This window comes from Quercus robur, chromosome 8 (assembly GCF_932294415.1).
Source record: "Quercus robur chromosome 8, dhQueRobu3.1, whole genome shotgun sequence".
NCBI classification, from domain to species: Eukaryota; Viridiplantae; Streptophyta; class Magnoliopsida; order Fagales; family Fagaceae; genus Quercus; species Quercus robur.
The window spans coordinates 4,768,806-4,788,776 of NC_065541.1; the positions used below are offsets into that span (position 1 = coordinate 4,768,806).

Genomic DNA, 19,971 nt, shown 5'->3' on the forward strand with positions numbered 1-19,971 from the left:
CCTTCATGGAATTAACATAATAAGCCCATAAAGTATTAACAGAACAGACAAAAAGAGCGAGATTACCTTCTTTAAAAATGTCGCTTTTGTTGGCCTCAGTTGTGGCTCTGTGCACAAAGAGCCCTAAGAACTAGGAATTTGTCGAAACTTAAAACTCACCTCAACAAGAAAACAAACCCCAATATAGGAAAGGATGAGAAAAATGTAAGAAACAATATTTTGGGTTCGTTTTTCTCATTACCCAAACAGGGAATGAGATGATGATATTTTATTTTTAAATATTTTTTATCTTATTGGGCTATTGACCTTGCAAAGGATGAGATTGTTCATTGATTTCTCAAATAGATGGTTATCTATTGCTTGATGTTTCTGGAGCAAAATATTGTACAAGATTAATTAGAGATTCAAATAATTCTAAACAACTTATTAACCGTATGATTTTCAAAGTCAATCACGTACATAATGGTCCAAAAGGCAGCATAGCTATCAATAATTGCTAAAGAACAAATAATCATAACAACAGTACCTGTGAGAGTGGCCAAGAAGTGAATAATTGGTGTGGCCCTCATGGCACTGGCAGCATAGCTAGCAATAATTGCTAAGAAAAAAGAGCACCTATGGCCCTGACAGCACAGGGATCATTATTCCAAAAGGAAGACTCGTATTGACTCTCTTGAAAGTTTCCATTTAGGCATTTCTTTGACAGTGAAGAGTAAAATGGTTTGGCAACACGTTGGTTGGTTCAGGGGTAAGGAGCTTGTGGCACTGCTTGTCAGGCTTGGGTTCGAGTCACCTCCACAGCCAATTGTTGGTGGGCATCCTTAGTGGGGTTAACCCCCTGCACAATTTGGCTAAAAGGGCCTAAGCCTATGTCAGATCGGCGCCCTGCCCAGGCGTAAAATATAGCCATAAAGGCCCCCATTTTCTTTTACCAAAAAAAAAAAAAAAAAAAGAGTAAAATGGTTTTAATTTCTTTCAAAGAATTTTTTTTTTTTTTTTTTTTTTTTTGGCTGGCTCTGAATCTAAACCTAGTACATGGGGCTTAATCTCATGTTTAAGTTGGATTATGGGACCGAGAGTATAACGTAGCAAGTTGAGCTTGGATTAACGGTTAATCTAATCTAATAAAACCCAAACTTGAAAGGCTAAAGCAAAAAGTTACCTAATATCACTATCTGATATTAGGTTATAATTTGATTGTTTTTAATAATAGATATAAAAGAATTACTATCTGATACTGTAAAGGAACTTTATGAAATCTACCAAAGTACGATTGGTTATAATTAAATTTAATTGGACAATGGAGAAAATAGTTCTAAAAGTCCACAGAAAAGTTGAAGACTCATTGGCAGAATTCATATTAGACTTATTTCACTCCCAAATCTACCAAAGTACGATTGGTTATAATTAAATTTAATTGGACAATGGAGAAAATAGTTCTAAAAGTCCACAGAAAAGTTGAAGACTCATTGGCAGAATTCATATTAGACTTATTTCACTCCCAGCTACCAATTGGTTTTGTCCTTAACTGCCGACAATGTGAAAACGTTCCATTCTGCTATGACCGAAAGATAAAAACGTTTCACACACTTATATAAGAGTAAAAAAACAATTGAAAGGCAGAATGGAAAAGAGGGGCCATTTTTTCACACACTAAGCCAGAGGGAATACTTTAACATTATTATTTGTAGTCCTTTTGAAACTAGAATTCAACAGAGCAATCGACAGAGAAATTACAGATTGCTATTCCTTTTGCTCAAAGCAATTGCACAATCTGTCTCTTATCTTTTTTTTTCTTTTTCTCCTTTCATCATCTTTAGCCAAAGAAGCGATTTCTTGTAAAGCAAAATACATCTATGGGACTCTTTCTAAGCTTCGAGCATACAACAAAAATTCATTAGGTGAATATTGTAATGTAAGATGTCATGCTCTTTTGCAAGATTAGTTTAGACATGTACTTCTATTTTATGTGTGGAATAACTATCATACATTTATGTTCAGGTCAAAGTTGCTGCTTTGTCTACTTAAGAAGAAAAAGAGGAGCAATCTAAAGAAGTAGAAGCGCAATTTAAAGAGCAGGTACTCATATGTTTCCGATTCCTTTTATTGGTAGTACTACCTTAAATGAGTTTATTCTATTTTCTTTGTTCTTTGTTCTTAGCATGGGAGTCGAACCCATTTTGTTACTAATTTTCTTGAACTGTAGTAAAGAACTTAAGCTGGAATTGCAGAATTTTTTATAATAGTCTGATTTAAATATTATCAAAAACACCATGACAATGGATTTTTCTTCTTTTACATCTTTTGGCTTATTTTATCATCTTATGATAGCATCACTTGTAATGGGAAAGGCTAGATATTGAATTCACATAATTCAAAGATCCAAAAATAAAACCAATCACACAATTAACCCAATACATAAGCTCACCATCAATAACCCATTTTAAAATAAATAAACAACAAATTCAGAGTCATACAACTTTACTTTTTTATTACAAAACATCCTGATACATTACCAAACAAACAACAAAACATAAACAATGAAAAAAGATGAAAATATTCTCGCACAAAGAACAAAACCTCAAATTTAAAATGTCTTGGTTATGCTGCATTTGGTCGCTAAGAAAACATTGGGAAAAACGATAGAAATATATGTAGAACTTCAACTATTCCTAATCAAATCAAGTCAAGTAGTGAATTTCCAAGCTCGGCTTCACAATAATACTCAACAGTACTAGATTACATGAATGTAGTCATCAAATATACCAAGTGGTAATTGAGGCTAGGTGGCAATTTTATATGGTAAACTATACTCACATCTCTGTGTAATCACTCAAAACATTACAGGTCACCTTTTATTTCAATGCAATAATGTGAGAAACCCCTTCCTCTTATTTGAGATAATCATTGAATCAGAACAATCTCTAAGACCCCAATACAGTAAACCGATCATACAAACCCAATACAAAAGTTCAACATCGATAATTCCTTTCAACAATAAACAAATAAAGAATTCCAAGTTAAACAATTTTACTTTTTAATTGCAGGACATCCTAATACAATGCCAAACAAATAATAATCCAAGATGCAAATCTTCAAGCACAAAGCACACAACTTTAAATTTAAAACGTCTTGATTGTGCATTTTGTTTCTATTTGATTTGTTTGTATTTGTTCCTAGAATAATCTGTTCATTATCATGAAAATAATGTACTTTTTTTAATGAAAATATCTATTACCTATCAAAAAAAAAAAAAAAGAAAAAAAAAAAGGTACTTGAGAAAACATTGGAAAAAAAGAGAAACATACATAGGACTTCAACTAGGAGGGCTGTAATCAACTCAAGCCAATTATAGAATGGTTGAGCTCGGTTTGATAATAAAGATAGCATGTTCAAACTCCACTTGAACTTGATCCAAGCCTACAAACACTTTTTGAACTTGAGCTTGTCAAAGATTCTAAAAGCTTGAAGTTGAGGTCAGCTTGCTTCATTAGTCAAGTCAAGTTCGTGCTCAATATCAAGCACTTGAGCTTGAACACAAGCACATAATCAAATGTTTTAAATCTTAAGAAAAAAAAAAATCAATGGATAATAAAAGAAAACAATGGATTTCCTCTTTTGAGCCACAACAAAATATCACAATTTCTCAACATTAACAGGAATCTGATGGATAATAAACATATCACAAATGTGTAATGCCTAGGGACACAAAATTTTTCATAACTATTGTAATGATCTATTGTAATTGGAGTAACATCACTTTCACTCGTGTCTACCATTGATTCGATTTTTCAAGGACAGAATTAATATGACAACAAATGCCATAGATGTGAACTTGGAAAGACACATTAAAATCATAATGAACAAAGGAGGAACAAAGATTTCAACCACATGAATCCTCTTCACCTTCTTTTTTTTTGAGAAACCACCCCTGAATAAAGGGGGAAGGATATTTCATTACTGCAATTCAGAGATATACATAGGTACAATATCAGGGGGATGTCTTCCATCCAAGCATGAAAATGGGGAAACTTACAGGCTGATCTTGCTAGTCTATGGGCAACTTTATTCCCTAGCCTACGAGTGTGACTAAAGGATAAACTCCTGAAAGCTGAAGCGAAGAAGTTGATATCCTTGATGATGTGACCGAAGCTTGAAGACTCCCATCCTCCTTTGGATAGTGCATTAATGCACGTTTCTGAATCACCTTCCAAAATAATCTGATCTAGACTAAGTTCTTGCGCAAAACCAATGGCGCTGCGTGCTGCCAACACTTCCATCGTCTCTACTGATGTAGGCAGCGGAATAATTTGTGTAAAGGCAGCCATTACAAGACCTTAGTCGTTTCGGATGATGCAACCTATACCAGCTAGGTTTTTCTCCTTAAAAATTGCCCCATCGAAGTTCACCTTCAGCCAACCCTCAGGTGGAGGGTGCCATTTGGCATTGGTGGGAATTTTTTTGGCTACTGGGAGCTTAAACGATGCTCTCTGAAATTCCAGCAGGTTGTCTGAGGCTAAGGGCAATAGTTTCCACAAAGGGGCTGAACTGTCACCAACTCTAAGTTGGTTTCTACAGGCCCAAATATGCAACACAGTCATGGCAAACAATTCAACAAGATCCTTGTGAGATTGACAGAGCTGGATGACATACAGAAATGAGCTACAATCTTTGGAAAGCTTCTTTAACCAATCAAAATTGCCCTCCCAAACTGAATTTAATTCAATGCAAGACCAAAGGGCATGAAAGGAGGTTTCGCTCTCAATATTACAGCCGGGACAGATGTCATCAACAAGCACTTTACGCTTTAAGAGATTGGCCTTTGAGGGAAGAGAATCTGAACCCGCTCTCCATAGCAAAGTCTTAACTCTGTTCGGAGCTTGAAGACTCCAAATGCCCTTCCAAATTCTCTTGACAGGGGTTAAATCAAATGCAGAATGAGACTCTCTCAACTCTTCATCCATAAGGAGTCTGTATGCCGAACTAACAGTATATTTGCCTTCAGGAGAGTGAGGCCAAAACATCTTATCATCACAATCACAAATGCTGAGGGGGATGAATTTGATAACAGCCGCCTCGTGAGGAATGAAAATGTTGTCAATTGCTTCCTGTAGCCAACACCGCTTCTGTTTATCAATTAGGACAGCTACCTGAGCATCATTGCCAAGGAAGTCTCTTGGTGACACTACTCTCTTGTGGAATGGATCGGGGAGCCAGCTATCATGATAGATCCGAATCAAGGCACCATTTCCCACCCTCCATTGCAACCCTTTGCTGATCACGTCTCTACCTTTTAAGATGCTCTTCCAGGCAAAAGAGTCGTTACCCTCTTTAGCATAAAAAATGGAGCCATTTGGGAAGAATTTTTCCTTAAAGAATCTATGAAACAAAGAGGATTGATTGTCTGCTAGTCGCCAAACCTGTTTTGCCAGCATGGCAACATTGAATTTCTGAAGCTCTTTGAAACCCAGCCCTCCTAAACTTTTTGGCTGGCACTATGTTTTCCATTTTGACCAGTGGATCTTTCTTTGATTACCCCTTTGACCCCACCAAAAATTCCTAATTAAAGCCTCAATATTGGAACAGAGAGTGAGAGGGAGTTTGAAGTAGCTCATGGCATAGGTTGGAATCGCATGAATCACCGATTTGAGGAGAACTTCCCTGCCAACTTGGGAAAGAAGTTGTTCTTTCCAGCCTTGGAGTTTTGCTGCTACTTTTTCCTTGATATAAAGCAAGCTAGCTTTCTTCTTTTTCCCTACTAGCGAGGGGAGGCCAAGATAACGCTCAAATTGCTTAATCTCTTGCACACCTAGCGAAGATTTGATCTGATCTAGAATGTTAGAAGGGGTGGATTTGCTGAAGAAAAGGCCGGTCTTGTTCCGGTTCAGCTTTTGACCGGATGCCCTTTCCTAGCAGTCCGAAAGGTCTTGAATTTTTTGACATTCAACTAGCGAGGCTTTGCAAAAAATCAAACTATCATCCGCGAAGAACAAGTGAGTCAACTGAGGGCCCTTTTTGCAAATGGACACTCCCCGGATTTGCCTAGCTTTCGCTGCCCTATGGAGCAGAAAATGGAGACCTTCAGAGCACAATAGAAATAAGTAGGGCGACAAAAGATCCCCTTGACGTAAGCCTCTAGAGGGTTGGATCACTTGGGTAGGCTCACCATTAATGAGAACAAAGTAAGTGACAGTCGAAATACATTCCATGATTAGATTAACCCACTTGACATCAAAACCCATTCTTTTCATGATATTCTCAAGGAAAATCCATTTCACCAGGTCATAGACTTTACTCATGTCTAACTTCAGCGCCATAAACCCTGACTTACCCTTTTGATGGTGTTTCATGTAATGCAGGGTTTCAAAAGCCATGAGAATGTTGTCTGTTATAACCCTGCCAGCTTGGAAGGCACTCTGGTTCTCAGATATCACATGAGGGAGGATAGCTTTCAATCTGTTAACTAATACTTTAGCAACAATTTTGTATACTATATTACACAGGCTGATTGGCCTAAATTCAGTAATAAGCTCAGGGGATTTAACTTTAGGAATCAGGGTAATATTGGTACAGTTAATTTCTCTAGGGATTTTACAATTATTAAGACAATCAAGCACAGTAGCACAGATATCTTCACCAATTAACAACCAGAAAGACTGATAAAATAAAGGAGGCATACCTTCAGGGCCTGGGGCTGTGATGGGCTTCATCTCTTTTATCGCTGCTTCTACTTCTTCTTTGATAAAGGGCCTAAGGAGGCGAGTATTCATGTCCTCAGAGACAGAGGGTTGCACTGCCTCCATGACAACTGAAAAATCTGAAGGTTGGGATGAAGTGAATAAGGAGCGGTAGTACTCGAAGGCTATCTCTTTGATCTCGCTGTTCTCCGTGCACCATGAATTGGCAGAGTTCTCATTCCTTCTGCATCTATGGGAGGCCTTAATATGGAAGAAGCTTGTGTTCCGGTCCCCACACTTAAGGAAAAGAGCCCTGGACCTCTGTTGCCACATTTTACTCTCTTTGTCTAGAAGATCATTAAGATTAGCTCTTAGGACTTTAACCACTTCATAATCAAGATTACCTTTGGCAGCATTGATCTCAGCCTTGGAGAGTTGTTTGCCTTTTGATTCAAGTTTCTTCCTAATGCTGCCAAAAGACTGGCGGCTCCAATCCAAGAGCTTCTCGCCACACACTTTGATCTTTGACGCAATCTGAACCATAGAAGCATTCATCGATGTAGACCCCCAAGCATAGTTAACAGTTTTGCTACACCCTTCCTCACTAAGCCACATTTGTTCAAATTTAAAAGGACGATCAGGATGGGGAGTAATACCTTTCAATTTAATTAGTATGGCTTTGTGATCAGAGGAATGGGTGCGAAGGTGTTGAACCTTAGTGCCGGGGAAAAGAGAGAACCAAGCATTGTCAGCCACCGCCCTGTCCAAACTTTCAAGGACCAAACCGCCAACTCGTTTGCCTCTCCAAGTAAATTTATCTCCCACGAAACCGAGGTCCATAAGCCCACAAACGTCAAGAGCATCCCTGAATTCCTTCATCATTCCCTCTTGTCTAGCACCCAGACCAAGCTTCTCATGGGACCAAAGAATCTCATTGAAATCTCCGACGCACATCCACGGCAAAGGGGATCGCCGATGGAGGTCGCGAAGAAGGGACCAGGTCTCATGTTTCCTGGCCTTGTCGACAAACCCATAAACACTCGAGAATCGCCATTGAATCTCTGAACTTTCCCCGACGGTAGCATCGATGTGGTTTGGCAATGAGGACATCACTTCTATCTTAATTGATTTTTTCCAAAACAGAGCCAAACAACCTGTCTTACCAGCACTAGGACTGATCCAACAGTGATCAAACTTCAGCTCATTGCATAATCGTCGCAGCCTAGCTTCACCTACCCAAGTTTCAGCCAAAAACAGGGCAGAGGGGACTTGTGCTTGAGTGACTACCTCAAGCTCTCGGGTTGTGCGCAGGTTCCCAAGCCCACGCACATTCCAGACCAGCCAACTCATCTTTTATGGCGGGGCTGGAGATCAGCCACCGCCTCTGATTGGGAGTTTTCATCTTGTGCAGCGCCGACACGGCCTCTGCCTTTTGGAGGAATCTAATTGATCAAGGGAGATGCACTTGCCCAAGGTTACATTTGAGTTTTGACTTTCCTTGAGATGGGCTGGCCTTTGAATTCTTAACCATTTACCTTCAGACTGGGTTTTGGCCATCTTGAGGTCTATGTACAAGTTCGTGAGATCACTGAGTGGAATGGGCTCGTTATGCTGGATATGAGAAAATTCAGCCATTGGGCCAGGTGAGTGGGCTAGGTGGGACGGGTTAATCTGCTCTTTCACGGGCAAGGCATTTTTTGGGCCCATTGGGGAAGCCTCCGTCCTGTCAAAGCAGTGGATGTCACTGCCAAGGTCTTGGATTACCTTTTCGAAGTCACCAAGGTTCGAAAATTTCAGCGGGGGAACCTCCTTGGAACTAACAAAAGATTTTTGGTGCGGAAAATCCGCTTCCTTGACAGCTTCAGATTTTTTCTTTTCAAAAATCTCAGAGGATGACCTCGGGGAATGTGGAGAAGTTTCAGAGGCGGGTTGTTGTTCTCTTGCCGGAAGAATGGGTGGTTGTGTTTCGATGGGGTGGGTGGCAGTGCTTTGTTTTTCTTCGCAAAGAAACCTTGAACCGAGATAACATTTTTCCTTGAAGTAAAAAAGGGAGGAGCACGTAGCCATGACCCAAATTGTTGTTCTTCAGGTTTTAGGCTTCCTTCACTTTCAATCCACTTCTCGCAGTCTCTATCATTGTGGGTGAGACAGCCGCACCAATAGCAAAGGTTGGGGAGATGTTCATACTTGAAAGAGACTCAATGCGCCTTCCCATCCTCAAGAGATATGCGTCTGCCTCTACAGAGAGGTTTAGAGATATCAACCATGACTCTGACCCTTATGAAACTCCCGCCCTCATTATCAGTATCTTCGCTAGGATGCAGGATTGTTCCTACTGTCTCACAAATCTGCTCTGCAATTTCTTTGTTCCTGAACCTTAATGGAATATCATAGACCTGGACCCAAAATGCAACCTTATTTAGCTCGGAGGCATTGATTGGGTTTTCCTTCTCGTAGCGAGATAGGACCATAATGTGTTTGTCGAAGCTCCAAGGCTCCGACGAGAGAATCCGCTCAACATCTGAATTTTTTTCAAAAGAAAAAAGGGTAACGTGGTTCCCAATGTTTCTGACTTTGAACCCCGATTTAGATCACCACAGAGGAGAGAAAGTGTTGGCAATGGCTTCTAGGTTCAAGGGGCATCTGGTTACGAATCTAGCGACAATACCAACTTCATTGACTGCTTGCTCGCTTTTAAGGCTTAGTCCGAGTCCCTCGTTCTCCGACAGAGATAAGGAACTCCAATGTTTTGTTAAGCATATCTAGGGAAGAAGATCCAGTTCGATGCTCTCGTAGTGTTTCCCAACCCCAGGAAGAAAACCCAACTAGCCTTGCAATAACACTGCTAATGCAAGGGACAGACTCTCCTTCCAAAGGAAGGGACTTCAGTGCCACGGCTTGGCAGAGGTTTACAGAGGAAACCTTACCAAGACGAGCAACCGTCATTCAATCCCCTTCACCTTCTTTGCCAAAAAAAGAGAAAAGATCAAATGAGAGTATATATTAAATTACTCTGTTCTCAACAATATCCATAAAGGGTACTACTTTCTACTCTTAACCCGAGACAACGCAAAAATCCAGAAACACAACACACAAACACAAAGAGAGAAGAAATATTAATTAAAAATAGTTAAGAGACTCCAAATAAGAAGCCCATAAATCGTTAACAGAACAGAGAAAGGGATACAGATTTACCTTGTGAAAAAGGGTGGCTTTTGTTGGCCTCAGCCTTGGCTGTGTGTACAGAGAGCCGTAAGAAAGCCGAATTCTCGAACAAGACCGAAAATTTGGAGATGGGTTTCTTTTTAAGATGAGCGAAATCTAAGACACTATATTCCGGGTCTTTTTTTTTCCTCTCTCTGAGATTTCTCGCTAACCAAACAGAAATGAGAGAGAATGGAATATATATATGATTGGATTTACAAGGGCAGTGATGACTGATGGCTATTATTTTATTTTTATTTTTTTAGGTACTATCATTTTTAGTGTTTTATCTTATTGAGCTAAGGACCTCGTTATTGGGCTGAATTTCAAGTTGGATTGGGCTATGAAATGAAAATAAGGAGGAGAGATTATTGAAAAAACTTGCGACAAAGTTTGAAAATAAAAGGAAAAAAAAATAAAAAAGGTATGAAAAACAAAGTATTATATTAGTAAAGTTTTAGAGACAAAAATAGTAATTTATCTTTTTACCTATTGAATCACCTGCAGCCACATCTATGCTCATGTGTAAAGTAAAAGTATAATTGAACACTTAAAAATAAAAGAAAAAAAAAACAATTTCTTCCAATATATTAGCTTCTAAGTGCGTGCTCAAAGACTTTTTTATTTTATTTTTTTTAAGTAAAGGTTCAATAATTTGCAACAATTATAATTTAGAATTATTACATTTTTGGGTAAAGGTTTACTTTTTTTGTGTCTCTTTTACACAATTTGATACTTATCCAAATTCCACAGTTTGTGTTCTAAATTCAATTTGTGTTTTACAGTAATAGTAATAGAAGAAAAAAAAAAACTATACTATTGTAATCAAAGAAAAGCAATGAGTAAGCCTTAACCCACAAAAACATATTTTTTTTTTTTTTTAAAAAAAAGAGAGAGAGAGAGAGAGAGATAATCATAAGAAAATAAAGAATGAAGAAGACCCAAAGTCCAAATAATTAGAAGGCTGTTGATTTCTTTATAAAAACAAAATAGAAAAGAGCAATGTACATTGATATACCTGTTGAATCTGAACAATTAGAACTGCACTTTTGTTTTTGTAAGTAAAGTTTTCTCTTTTTTGGATTTTGAATTTAGAAAAGATGATGATGCTAGTGTAGAGAAAAAGAACATAGAACTGAGAGGAATTGAAGAATAAATAAAGTGAAGAAATTGAGTAACTAATGTGATAGTTGTCCTATCTTGTAGGCAATGTTTAACATGGGAGTTAGAGATTATTTTTAGCATGTTATCCTTAAGTTTTATCTCTACTTTTTAGTATTTTTTTTCTTCAAAATCAAAACAAAGAGATTTGAGGGGGGAAAAAATAAGAAGAATTAAGTCTTGATAAAGGAAGAAAAAAAAAGTTTGAAAATCAACTGGAATTAAACGTGGGAGTTATACATTGCCTATTTTGTAGGCAAGGTTACACGTGAGAGTTAAAAATATATTTTTATTATGTTATCCTCAAACTTTATCTCTACTTAAATTTAGGCTGTAGGGGTATTTTGGAACAAAAAAAATGTCCAATCCAAACAGGGAAGCCCCTCAAATAGTAGTATAGACTTAAATTGAGGCTTTATGGGTATTTTGAAACCAAAAAAATGTCCAATCCAAATAGAGAAACCCATTAAATAGTAGCATAGAGATCAAAAGCAATTGCCCATAGCAGATGATGAGATTATAAGTAATAAAGTATAAATTTATTCACACAATTCTATTTGGCTTTATGCAGGTGTTGTAAGTAATAAAATATAATTTTGCAATTTGACTCATTATAAGAAAAGACATTAAAATTATTATTAACCTTATTAACAAACTTTTTAAAAATCCAAAAAATTAACTTTATTGCCCATGATAAGTCATTGCTAATGAAAGTAATAGAATTTGTTTAAGCTATAACTAAAATTTGTATTCCACAAAGAGTCATTCCAAGTAAAACTAATGACATTCAGTATATTATACAAAAGTTGTGAAATTATATACTAATCAAACATGTAATTATTATCACCTAAACATTCATAATAAATTTAATAGTCTTGACGGAGTATGTTCCTCCAATGTTGAAGATGTTTATCATACTGATTTAGTGCATTCTTAATAAAACTGTCGAAGTTTCCCCTAAAAAAGATATCATATATTATATAACTAGAATTCTACTCTATAGGTTTGTGTTTATGCCAAGTGGACACTTTTTTTTTTTTTTGTCATTTGTCCTCCTTATATAATGCGGCACACTATAAGTTTTTGAAATAACTAACAAAAATCTATTTCAGAAATTTCAAAAAGTTTAAAAAATACTGCTCCTATAAACTTTATACTACCAAGAAATTATATAAATTTAAAAGAATTTTTATTATTTTTATAACCTATGAATATTTTTTTAATAACAAACTTTTTTTTTTCTTATACACACATGCAGAAATATGTGTGTGTATATATATATATATATATATATATATATGATTTTTGTTATATGCTAAGTAAAACTAATTAAAAGTCATAGTTTTAACCAGAAAAAAGCAATTAAAAAAAAAACCAACACTACACAAATTCTGATTGAATTTTACTCTTCTTTAAACAAATTAATTTTTTTTTTATATATAAATTCTTTGATTTTACTTTTTTTTATTGATTTAAAAGTTTCATATTATATATATATATATATATATATAGAATTAGGTTCACATTTTCTAAACCATTAGATTTAAGTAGATTTAATGATTAAAAAAAAAAAAAACTCATTAATACTAATATTCTGATTAGCATTTCATTTATTATTATTATTTATTTATGACATTCCATACCAGTCTCTCATTACCAAAAACAAGTTATATGTTCTCTCTCCTCCTAGATTATAGATGATTCTGAGGAGCCACCATGTATTATGTTGATTGTTGAACACCACCAAGTCAGATTGGTTACCTGTCTTGCTGCAAAGACTCTTTGTGGCCGATTTTTTTTTCATCATTAGCCTGTTTCAAAAATAGCTTCATTGAATTGAAGAATTTTCTATGTGGATCTGATTTCTCATATTGCAAAACCAATCTTGGCCAACTCCATTCCTAGTTCCTACAGCTTTTTTGACCTTGTAATCCTTGCTTTTTGAAATAATAATTTCAAAATAATAATTATGATAAGCTAAGTGAAAGAGATGATTACATTATCACATAGAGTGTTTTAGAAAGACCCAGCCATGAGTGGTTTTACAATTATTTTCACCCTTAGACCTATTATTTTGGCAGATCTCAAACGAAATTGGTCATGAATATTTTAGAAAAACTTAGCCACAACAATTGTTCTCTAAAATAATTGTGATTTTGGCCATGAGTGATTCTTAAAAAAATGTTGTTATAGTACTAATTCTAGTACCTTGAAAAAATGGTGTTAGAAATCAATGGTTGAGGGCCTTGAGGCTTAAAGTGCATAGAACCAAAAAGATGTGTGACAGAGAAAGGAGAAAACGATGACGGTGGAGATGGGAGAGTTCAATGCTATTTTTTTTCCCCTACATTTAATAGGAAGAGTTAATGCCAACCACTAATTGTTAGGTAATAATTATGACTTAGCAAGAATGTTTTCTAAACTTTAGATCTAAGAAAAATCTATGGTCTTAAAAAGGTGTAACTCTTGTGAAGTTACACTAGGTGTAACTTGAACCCATCTCATATATATATATATATATATATATATTCTCTCATTCATCATACTAATTAATGACTAATGACTCTATAATTTATATATTTGTCTTTAAACCTTACAATTTACATGCACTACCAACATGACCAAAACTCGTATAGCCAGAAAGATCTAGGGGGCAATTACCCTTAACTTAGCCACAAAAAAAGAAAAAGAGTACAAGACTCCAAGCACTAGGTTCATTCCAATCCCACTCATGTGACATATATTTTCGTGTGTAGTGTGTGTTTCGTATTGACTTATTGTTATAAAAGTAATTTGCTAGCTTGAGGCAACAATTCTTTGACTCTACAGCACCTGTGGGCTTGCACAAGGTTTTTCTTCTAGTGAGCACCAATGGAAAGTCATTCAGGAGAGCAAGGACCTTGACCTTCCAACTCAGAAGGTAATATTGTGCAACAAAGACTAATTTTTTTTCCCCTTCATTTACAGCTGAATGTGATTTAATTTCTGTTAAATTTCGTAACTTATTCGTTTATTTGCACTTAACTATGGCCAGTGATTGAAGAAAGAAGGAAAAATGGCAGAAAGTGCAGTAAGCCTAGTTATACAAAATTTGATCCCATTGTTAGTCCAAGAAGCGAAATTGCTTAAGGGTGTCCATGAAGAAGTTACAAGCATTAGACGTGAAATGGAAATGATTCAGTCTTTTCTCAAGGATGCAGATATAAGGGCTGAGAAGGATGAAAAGAGCAATGTAGCAAAGACATGGGTACAACAAGTGAGGGAAGAAGCTTATCACATGGAAGATGTCATCGATAAATACCTTTTTCATTTTGCAAAACAACCCCACAAGCGAAGGCAATGCTTATATTTCTTCCCGAAGATTTTTCATATTACCATAAACCTAAAAGCTCGACATGTGATAGCCTCCAAGATTCAAGGTATCAATAAGATACTCGAAGACATCAGAAGGAGTGGTGAAAGATATGGCTTTAATGCCATAGAACAAGGCTCATCTAGCAGTGATGTGGTAAGTGACACATGGAATGATCCTCGAATGGCATCCCTCTTCATTGAGGAAGCTGAGGTTGTGGGCATTGAGTCTCATAGAGATGAATTGATAAACTGGTTGATAAAAGGACCATCTAATCGCATGGTGTTTTCAGTGGTCGGCATTGGTGGCCTTGGGAAGACCACTCTTGTCAAGAAAGTATACGACAATAATAAGGTGGTACCACACTTTGATTGTCGTGCTTGGATCATTGTGTCTCAATCATACAAGATGGATGAACTATTAAGGGATATGATCAAGCAATTCTACAAGGCAAGGAGGGAGTTTGCTCCTAGGGAAATTGACATAATGAAAGTGCCATCACTAATTGAAGAATTGAAGACCTATTTATATGAACAAAGGTATTTAGTAATTTTTGATGATATATGGGATACAGGATTTTGGGACCATATAAAATGTGCTTTCCCAGATAATGTCAAAGGCAATAGAATAATAATCACAACCCGAAATGAGGATGTTGCACCTTCCAACAATGAATCTATAGATTATTATGTGTACAAGCTACCATCTCTATCATTTGAAAATGCCTTGGAGCTCTTTTGCAAGAAGGCCTTCCAATGTGAAGGGGGCCAATGTCCTCCTGATTTTGTTGAGTTTTCTCATGACATAGTTGAGAGATGTGGAGGGTTGCCGCTAGCAATTGTGGCTATGGGTGGCCTTTTTTCAACCAAAGCCAAGGTAGTCTCTGAGTGGCGCAAAGTTCTTGATAGTCTTAGTTCAGAGTTTGAAATTAATTCCCGTCTTAGAAGTATCAGAAGAATTCTATCATTCAGTTATCATGATCTTCCTTACAACCTCAAAGCATGTTTTCTATATTTTGGAATGTTTCCAGAGGATTGTGCTATTAATTGTGCTAGACTAACTCGGCTATGGATAGCTGAAGGTTTTGTAAGAGAAAAGAAAGGGATGACACTGGAAGATGTTGCACAAGACTACTTGAACCAGCTTATTCACAGAAGCTTGATTCAAGTGGATAAGGAAGATTTTATTGGGAGAATTAGAATTTGTCGAGTTCACGATATGATGCATGAGGTAATTCTTTCAAGGTCAGAGGAATTGAGTTTTGATCTGGTTTCAATGTCAGAATACTCAAATTTTGAGAGAGCAGCTCGACGCCTCTCAATTCAGAACAATGTGAACACTCGTTTGCAAAGTATTACTAATTCTGAAACTCGTTCTATTCTCATTTTGGGGGTAGATGAAGTGCCTAATTCTTTTCTCTCTACTTGTTTTGCAAACTTCAAGTTAATGAAAATAATGGATTGTGAAGGTGCTCCTATAGATTACATTCCTAAAGAAGTGGGAAACCTATTCCATCTAAGATATTTAAGCCTAAGATATACAAAAGTGCAAATGCTTCCAAAGTCCATAGGTAAATTGCACAACCTAGAGACGTTGGATTTGAAATGTTCCCTTGCGTCAGAGCTTCCAGTGGAGATTAGTGGGCTTCGTAAGCTACGATATCTTGTGGCCTACAATTATAATAGAGATACTAAGTACAATATAGATTCTCGGAGTGGGATAAAGATACCAAATGGCATTAGGCATTTAAAGTCCTTACAAAAGCTTTTTAATATTGAAGCCAACAGCGCTACCCTTATAACAGAATTGGGAAGTTTGGCACAGTTGAGGAAGTTGACAATCTCTAAATTGAAGAAAGAGAATGGGATGGATTTGTGCATTGCGATACAGAAAATGAGCCAACTTCAGAAATTGGAAATTAAAGCAACAAGTGAGGAAGAAGTTCTTAATTTGCAATCGCTGCCTTCTCCTCCCCCCCTCCTACAAACTCTTGGCCTATGTGGGCGACTCGAAAAGTTGCCAGAATGGATTCCCAAACTCAAGAGTATAGTGAGAATTGAGTTATACTGGTCAAAATTAATGGAAGATCCATTTAAGATCCTTCGAACTCTGCCTAATTTGATGCATCTTTTGCTTTACAATGGATACGGAGGTGAGCAATTACATATTGAGGGAGGAGGCTTCCAGAAATTAAGGTATCTAGGGCTTGATAATTTGGGAGGATTGAATAGGTTGATAATAGATGAAGGTGCCCTACCTCTTCTCGAAAAGCTTCTAATTGGAGAATGCCCACAGTTGAAGGAGTTGCCCTCTGGCATCCAACATCTAAAAAGCCTCAAAAATCTGCAATTTGATGAAATGCCGACCGAATTAGTTCTTAGTCTGCAACCAAATGAAGGCCCAGATTTTGGGAAAGTCAAGAATATTCCCTTTGTGATTTTTAGGTATCGAGTTCGTGGAGAAAACTACCGTTGGTGCAAGCTTGGTAATTCAGATTGATAGAGGACCAAAGTGCCCACACCCCACTTTCAGAAAACTACAGGTACTATTTATCTAAATAAGTGAGTAGCATGAAGCAATAATTGGACAATTCTTTTACCAAGTTTGTTTATTGTGGACAGGAAAGATGTTTTAAGTGCTCAAGTTTTACTTGCCTACGAATTATAGTTGTTAAGATGTTTGAGTGCTTTTCCACTTTTCACACATTGTGGACCTTTTTTCTTTTTTTGCTTTTTTTTATTAAAATTAAATTTTTATTTATATTGCTCTTTGTTAATACTTTTAGGCTTAGCTTCAAATGCCAATGTTTTGAGGATTTTCAAGTGCCAGATCAAACAAGACACTACTCTTTTCTCAACCAACCCTCAACCAACCCGAACATCAGTAGTTGTTTCTCCCATCCATTGTTGTCTTTGCCATTGTATTATTGTAATGCATTTTCGTTTCTGTATCAAGATTGTTATTATGTGTAATCTTTTCTGTATCAAACTTATGCTATGCAAAAGAGTGATGTTTTAGTTGAATTGTACTATTTGTTGTCTTTAGAGTGGTTTAAGTATGTTAAGTGTTTCATTGGTATGACCGCATGTAATGGCTTTGGTATAATAGCTAAAAGTTCTATATAATGACATTTGTGAAAGTATAACTATATGTATATGTTTTCTTTCTTTATTCATCAAAAAAAAAAAAAAAAAAGATGAAGAAAGAAATCGTATTGAACAGCCTTCTGGTTCTGATTATGGAGTGTCCTCGACTATTTTCAAAGACTAAGATGTTGTCTATGGTGCGGTGCTGCCATTTTGGCTTTGAGTTAATTTCTGTGCTGCTGTAGTGCTGTTGCCTAGTTTGTTGCAGATTTTTTTTAATGTTTTTTTGGTGTTATTAATTTGATGTATAAATTCAGCTTTTGTTGCTTCTTTTTGAACTTCTTGTATAGTTTTTCTTGTTTCAATAAATTTTACTGATTCATCTGAGAAAAAAAAAAAAACTAGAAATTTTTTTACCATATGCAACATTCATTCATATTGATAAAAACGTAAGTCTACTTCTAAACAACAAATTTAACAAAGGTTCAATTAGTATTAAACATTATGAATTTAGTTACTGATAAGTGTCTCCCACAAAAGACCTTGATATCTTAAAACCTGATTTTTGGTAGGAATCCTAACTTGAAGGTTGATAGACTATATTTCCCCTAAATGACTTTGTTGTTTCAGGTTTTGCTGCTTATTATGAACCTCTTGTATTGTGATCTTATTTCAATAAATTTACCTCATTAATGAATAATAATAATAATAAATTTACCTTATCTGTGGCTTTACTAATAGAAATTTCTATTAGTGAACATCAAATTTGTAACATTATGAAGGAGAGCAAGCAACTTGACCCTCTTGTTCCACAAATAATCACAATTACAGAAAAGACATTTGCTTATAATTTGTGAAAGAGTAAATCAAATGTATATGTTTTCTTTATTCATCCAAAGAAGAAAGAAATTAGAAAACTATTATGAACAGGATTATTTGTTTGGATTGGGAAATTTCCTCAACTATCTTTAAAGATTAAGATGTCATACCTAGGTAATGTTTGGATCGAGCGTTGCGTTTTGCTGCGTTGCATTTCTACGTTTTCCTCTTTTTTTTTTTTTTTTTCTTTTTTTTGCACGCGTTTTCCCCTCACAAGTGGCTACTGTTCATGCACTGTATATGAACAATAGTCGTAATTTTTGACCAGTCTTTCGTGAATAGTGCATCCGTGCATTGTTCACGGACCCACAAATTTCATTTTTTATCAATTTTTTCATTAAAAATGGGTCCCACGACACTATTCACACATTTAAAAATTATTTTGCTATAGTGTTTTCAGTTTTCAGTTTCAGCAAAATAAATTCTATCCAAACAGACCCCTAATGTGGTATTATCTTTTCTGTTTTGACTAGTTTTCTCTATTGCTATAGTGTTGCTGCCTAGCTTGTTGCAGGTTTCGTTTTGATGTTTGGTAGGTATTGCTAGTTTGCTCTTTCAATTCAGCTTGTGCTGCTTATTTTGAACCTCTTGTACAGTAATCTTGTTTCAAAAAAATTATCTGATTCATATCAAAAAACAAACAAGAAATTTTTTTACCATATACGCCGTTCATAGTGATAAAAACATTAGTCCACTTCAAACTAATAAACTCAACATAAGTTCAGTTAGTATAAATCACTATGGATTCAGTTAATGATTAGTGTCTCCAGAAAAGAGCTTTAAAATCTGACAACCTGATTTTTGCCAAGGAAACCCTAACCTTATAAACTATATCTTCTTTGTTTATTTCTTAAAACTTGTCAGTTGCCAATGTGTGAGTTCATAAATTAACTTGTGATTGCCTTTGTCCTTACCAAATATGTGAAACGTAAAGTAGTTCTAAAAATTTACTTATTGTAGCGAGCATCTTGACAGATGACAGGTTCTATGCAATTTTCAAATCGAAGTTGTGACCATTTTTATTTTTTAAGTATTTATCAAATGATTTTGGATGTTTTCCTTTGTTCTCTTAGCCATGAAAGTTTAAATGCTACTGGATGGCAGGGTATCATAGAATATATATTGCACTACAATAGTATTAACGCACAATGTGATTTTTGTACAAAGTCAAATCAACATAAACGGTACTGAAAGAAATTCACATGTGAGTACATTCTCAAAGTAAAAAAATAGGAGAATTATGAATATAAAATCACTGTGCCATTGGTTTAATCCCCATGTGAAATAGAGAGCAACTGAGCTTGGAGTGAGTCACTGATGCAGAGAGGTTGGTACCAATGGAACCTCCATGAGGCAGGCTAGAATTCTGATGGTGTTGAAAATGGAAGGACCTCATATGTGTTGTCGGCAAGAAAAGACAGTTCTTCTACCTTACACTCAGCCTTAGTTCCCTTGTGAATTTGGTGACACAAGTAAATGAGAGTGCTTTAAATCAACCAAACTAAATTCTGCTCTCTTTATCATCCAGTCCATCTGCTTTAGGTTGATCTTTGGAGGCTTTTTCTCCACATTTTCATTCATATTTTGTCTGTTGCAGCCTTGAGAAAAATAT

At 36.0% G+C, this 19,971-nt stretch overlaps 2 protein-coding genes and 2 long non-coding RNA genes across 12 annotated transcripts in view; 2 read left to right on the forward strand and 2 right to left on the reverse strand.

The window, feature by feature from the left end:
- The window catches only part of LOC126694253 (disease resistance protein RPM1-like), a 397,275-nt gene extending 379,858 nt beyond the window's left edge, over positions 1–17,417 (forward strand). For 2 of the 3 annotated variants that reach the window (XM_050390370.1, XM_050390371.1), the window contains 2 exons: positions 16,626–16,936; positions 17,180–17,417. In XM_050390370.1, the coding sequence (XP_050246327.1) occupies positions 16,626–16,893 (268 nt within the window). In that variant the 3' untranslated portion in view covers positions 16,894–16,936; positions 17,180–17,417. The remainder of the gene's footprint in view (positions 1–16,625; positions 16,937–17,179) is intronic. The other variant, XM_050390355.1, reaches the window with a different exon arrangement.
- Positions 1–19,971, reverse strand: part of LOC126697900 (uncharacterized) — an 80,244-nt gene that overhangs the window by 33,513 nt on the left and 26,760 nt on the right. For both annotated transcript variants that reach the window (XR_007646287.1, XR_007646288.1), the window contains exon 2: positions 14,916–15,055. This is a non-coding gene — a long non-coding RNA (uncharacterized LOC126697900). The remainder of the gene's footprint in view (positions 1–14,915; positions 15,056–19,971) is intronic.
- LOC126694257 (disease resistance protein RPM1-like) overlaps positions 1,850–19,971 on the forward strand; it is a 214,486-nt gene continuing 196,364 nt past the window's right edge. For 2 of the 6 annotated variants that reach the window (XM_050390380.1, XM_050390381.1), the window contains exon 1: positions 1,854–1,901. The gene's annotated coding sequence lies outside the window, so the exon portion shown is untranslated. Of the gene's footprint in view, positions 1,923–19,971 lie in introns of all 6 variants that reach the window. The other 4 variants (XM_050390377.1, XM_050390378.1, XM_050390386.1 and 1 more) reach the window with 4 other exon arrangements.
- Positions 2,953–9,756, reverse strand: LOC126697894 (uncharacterized). Its single transcript, XR_007646279.1, has 2 exons — positions 9,638–9,756; positions 2,953–3,906 (listed from the first exon to the last, which is right to left on the reverse strand). It is a non-coding gene; the product is annotated as an uncharacterized LOC126697894 (long non-coding RNA).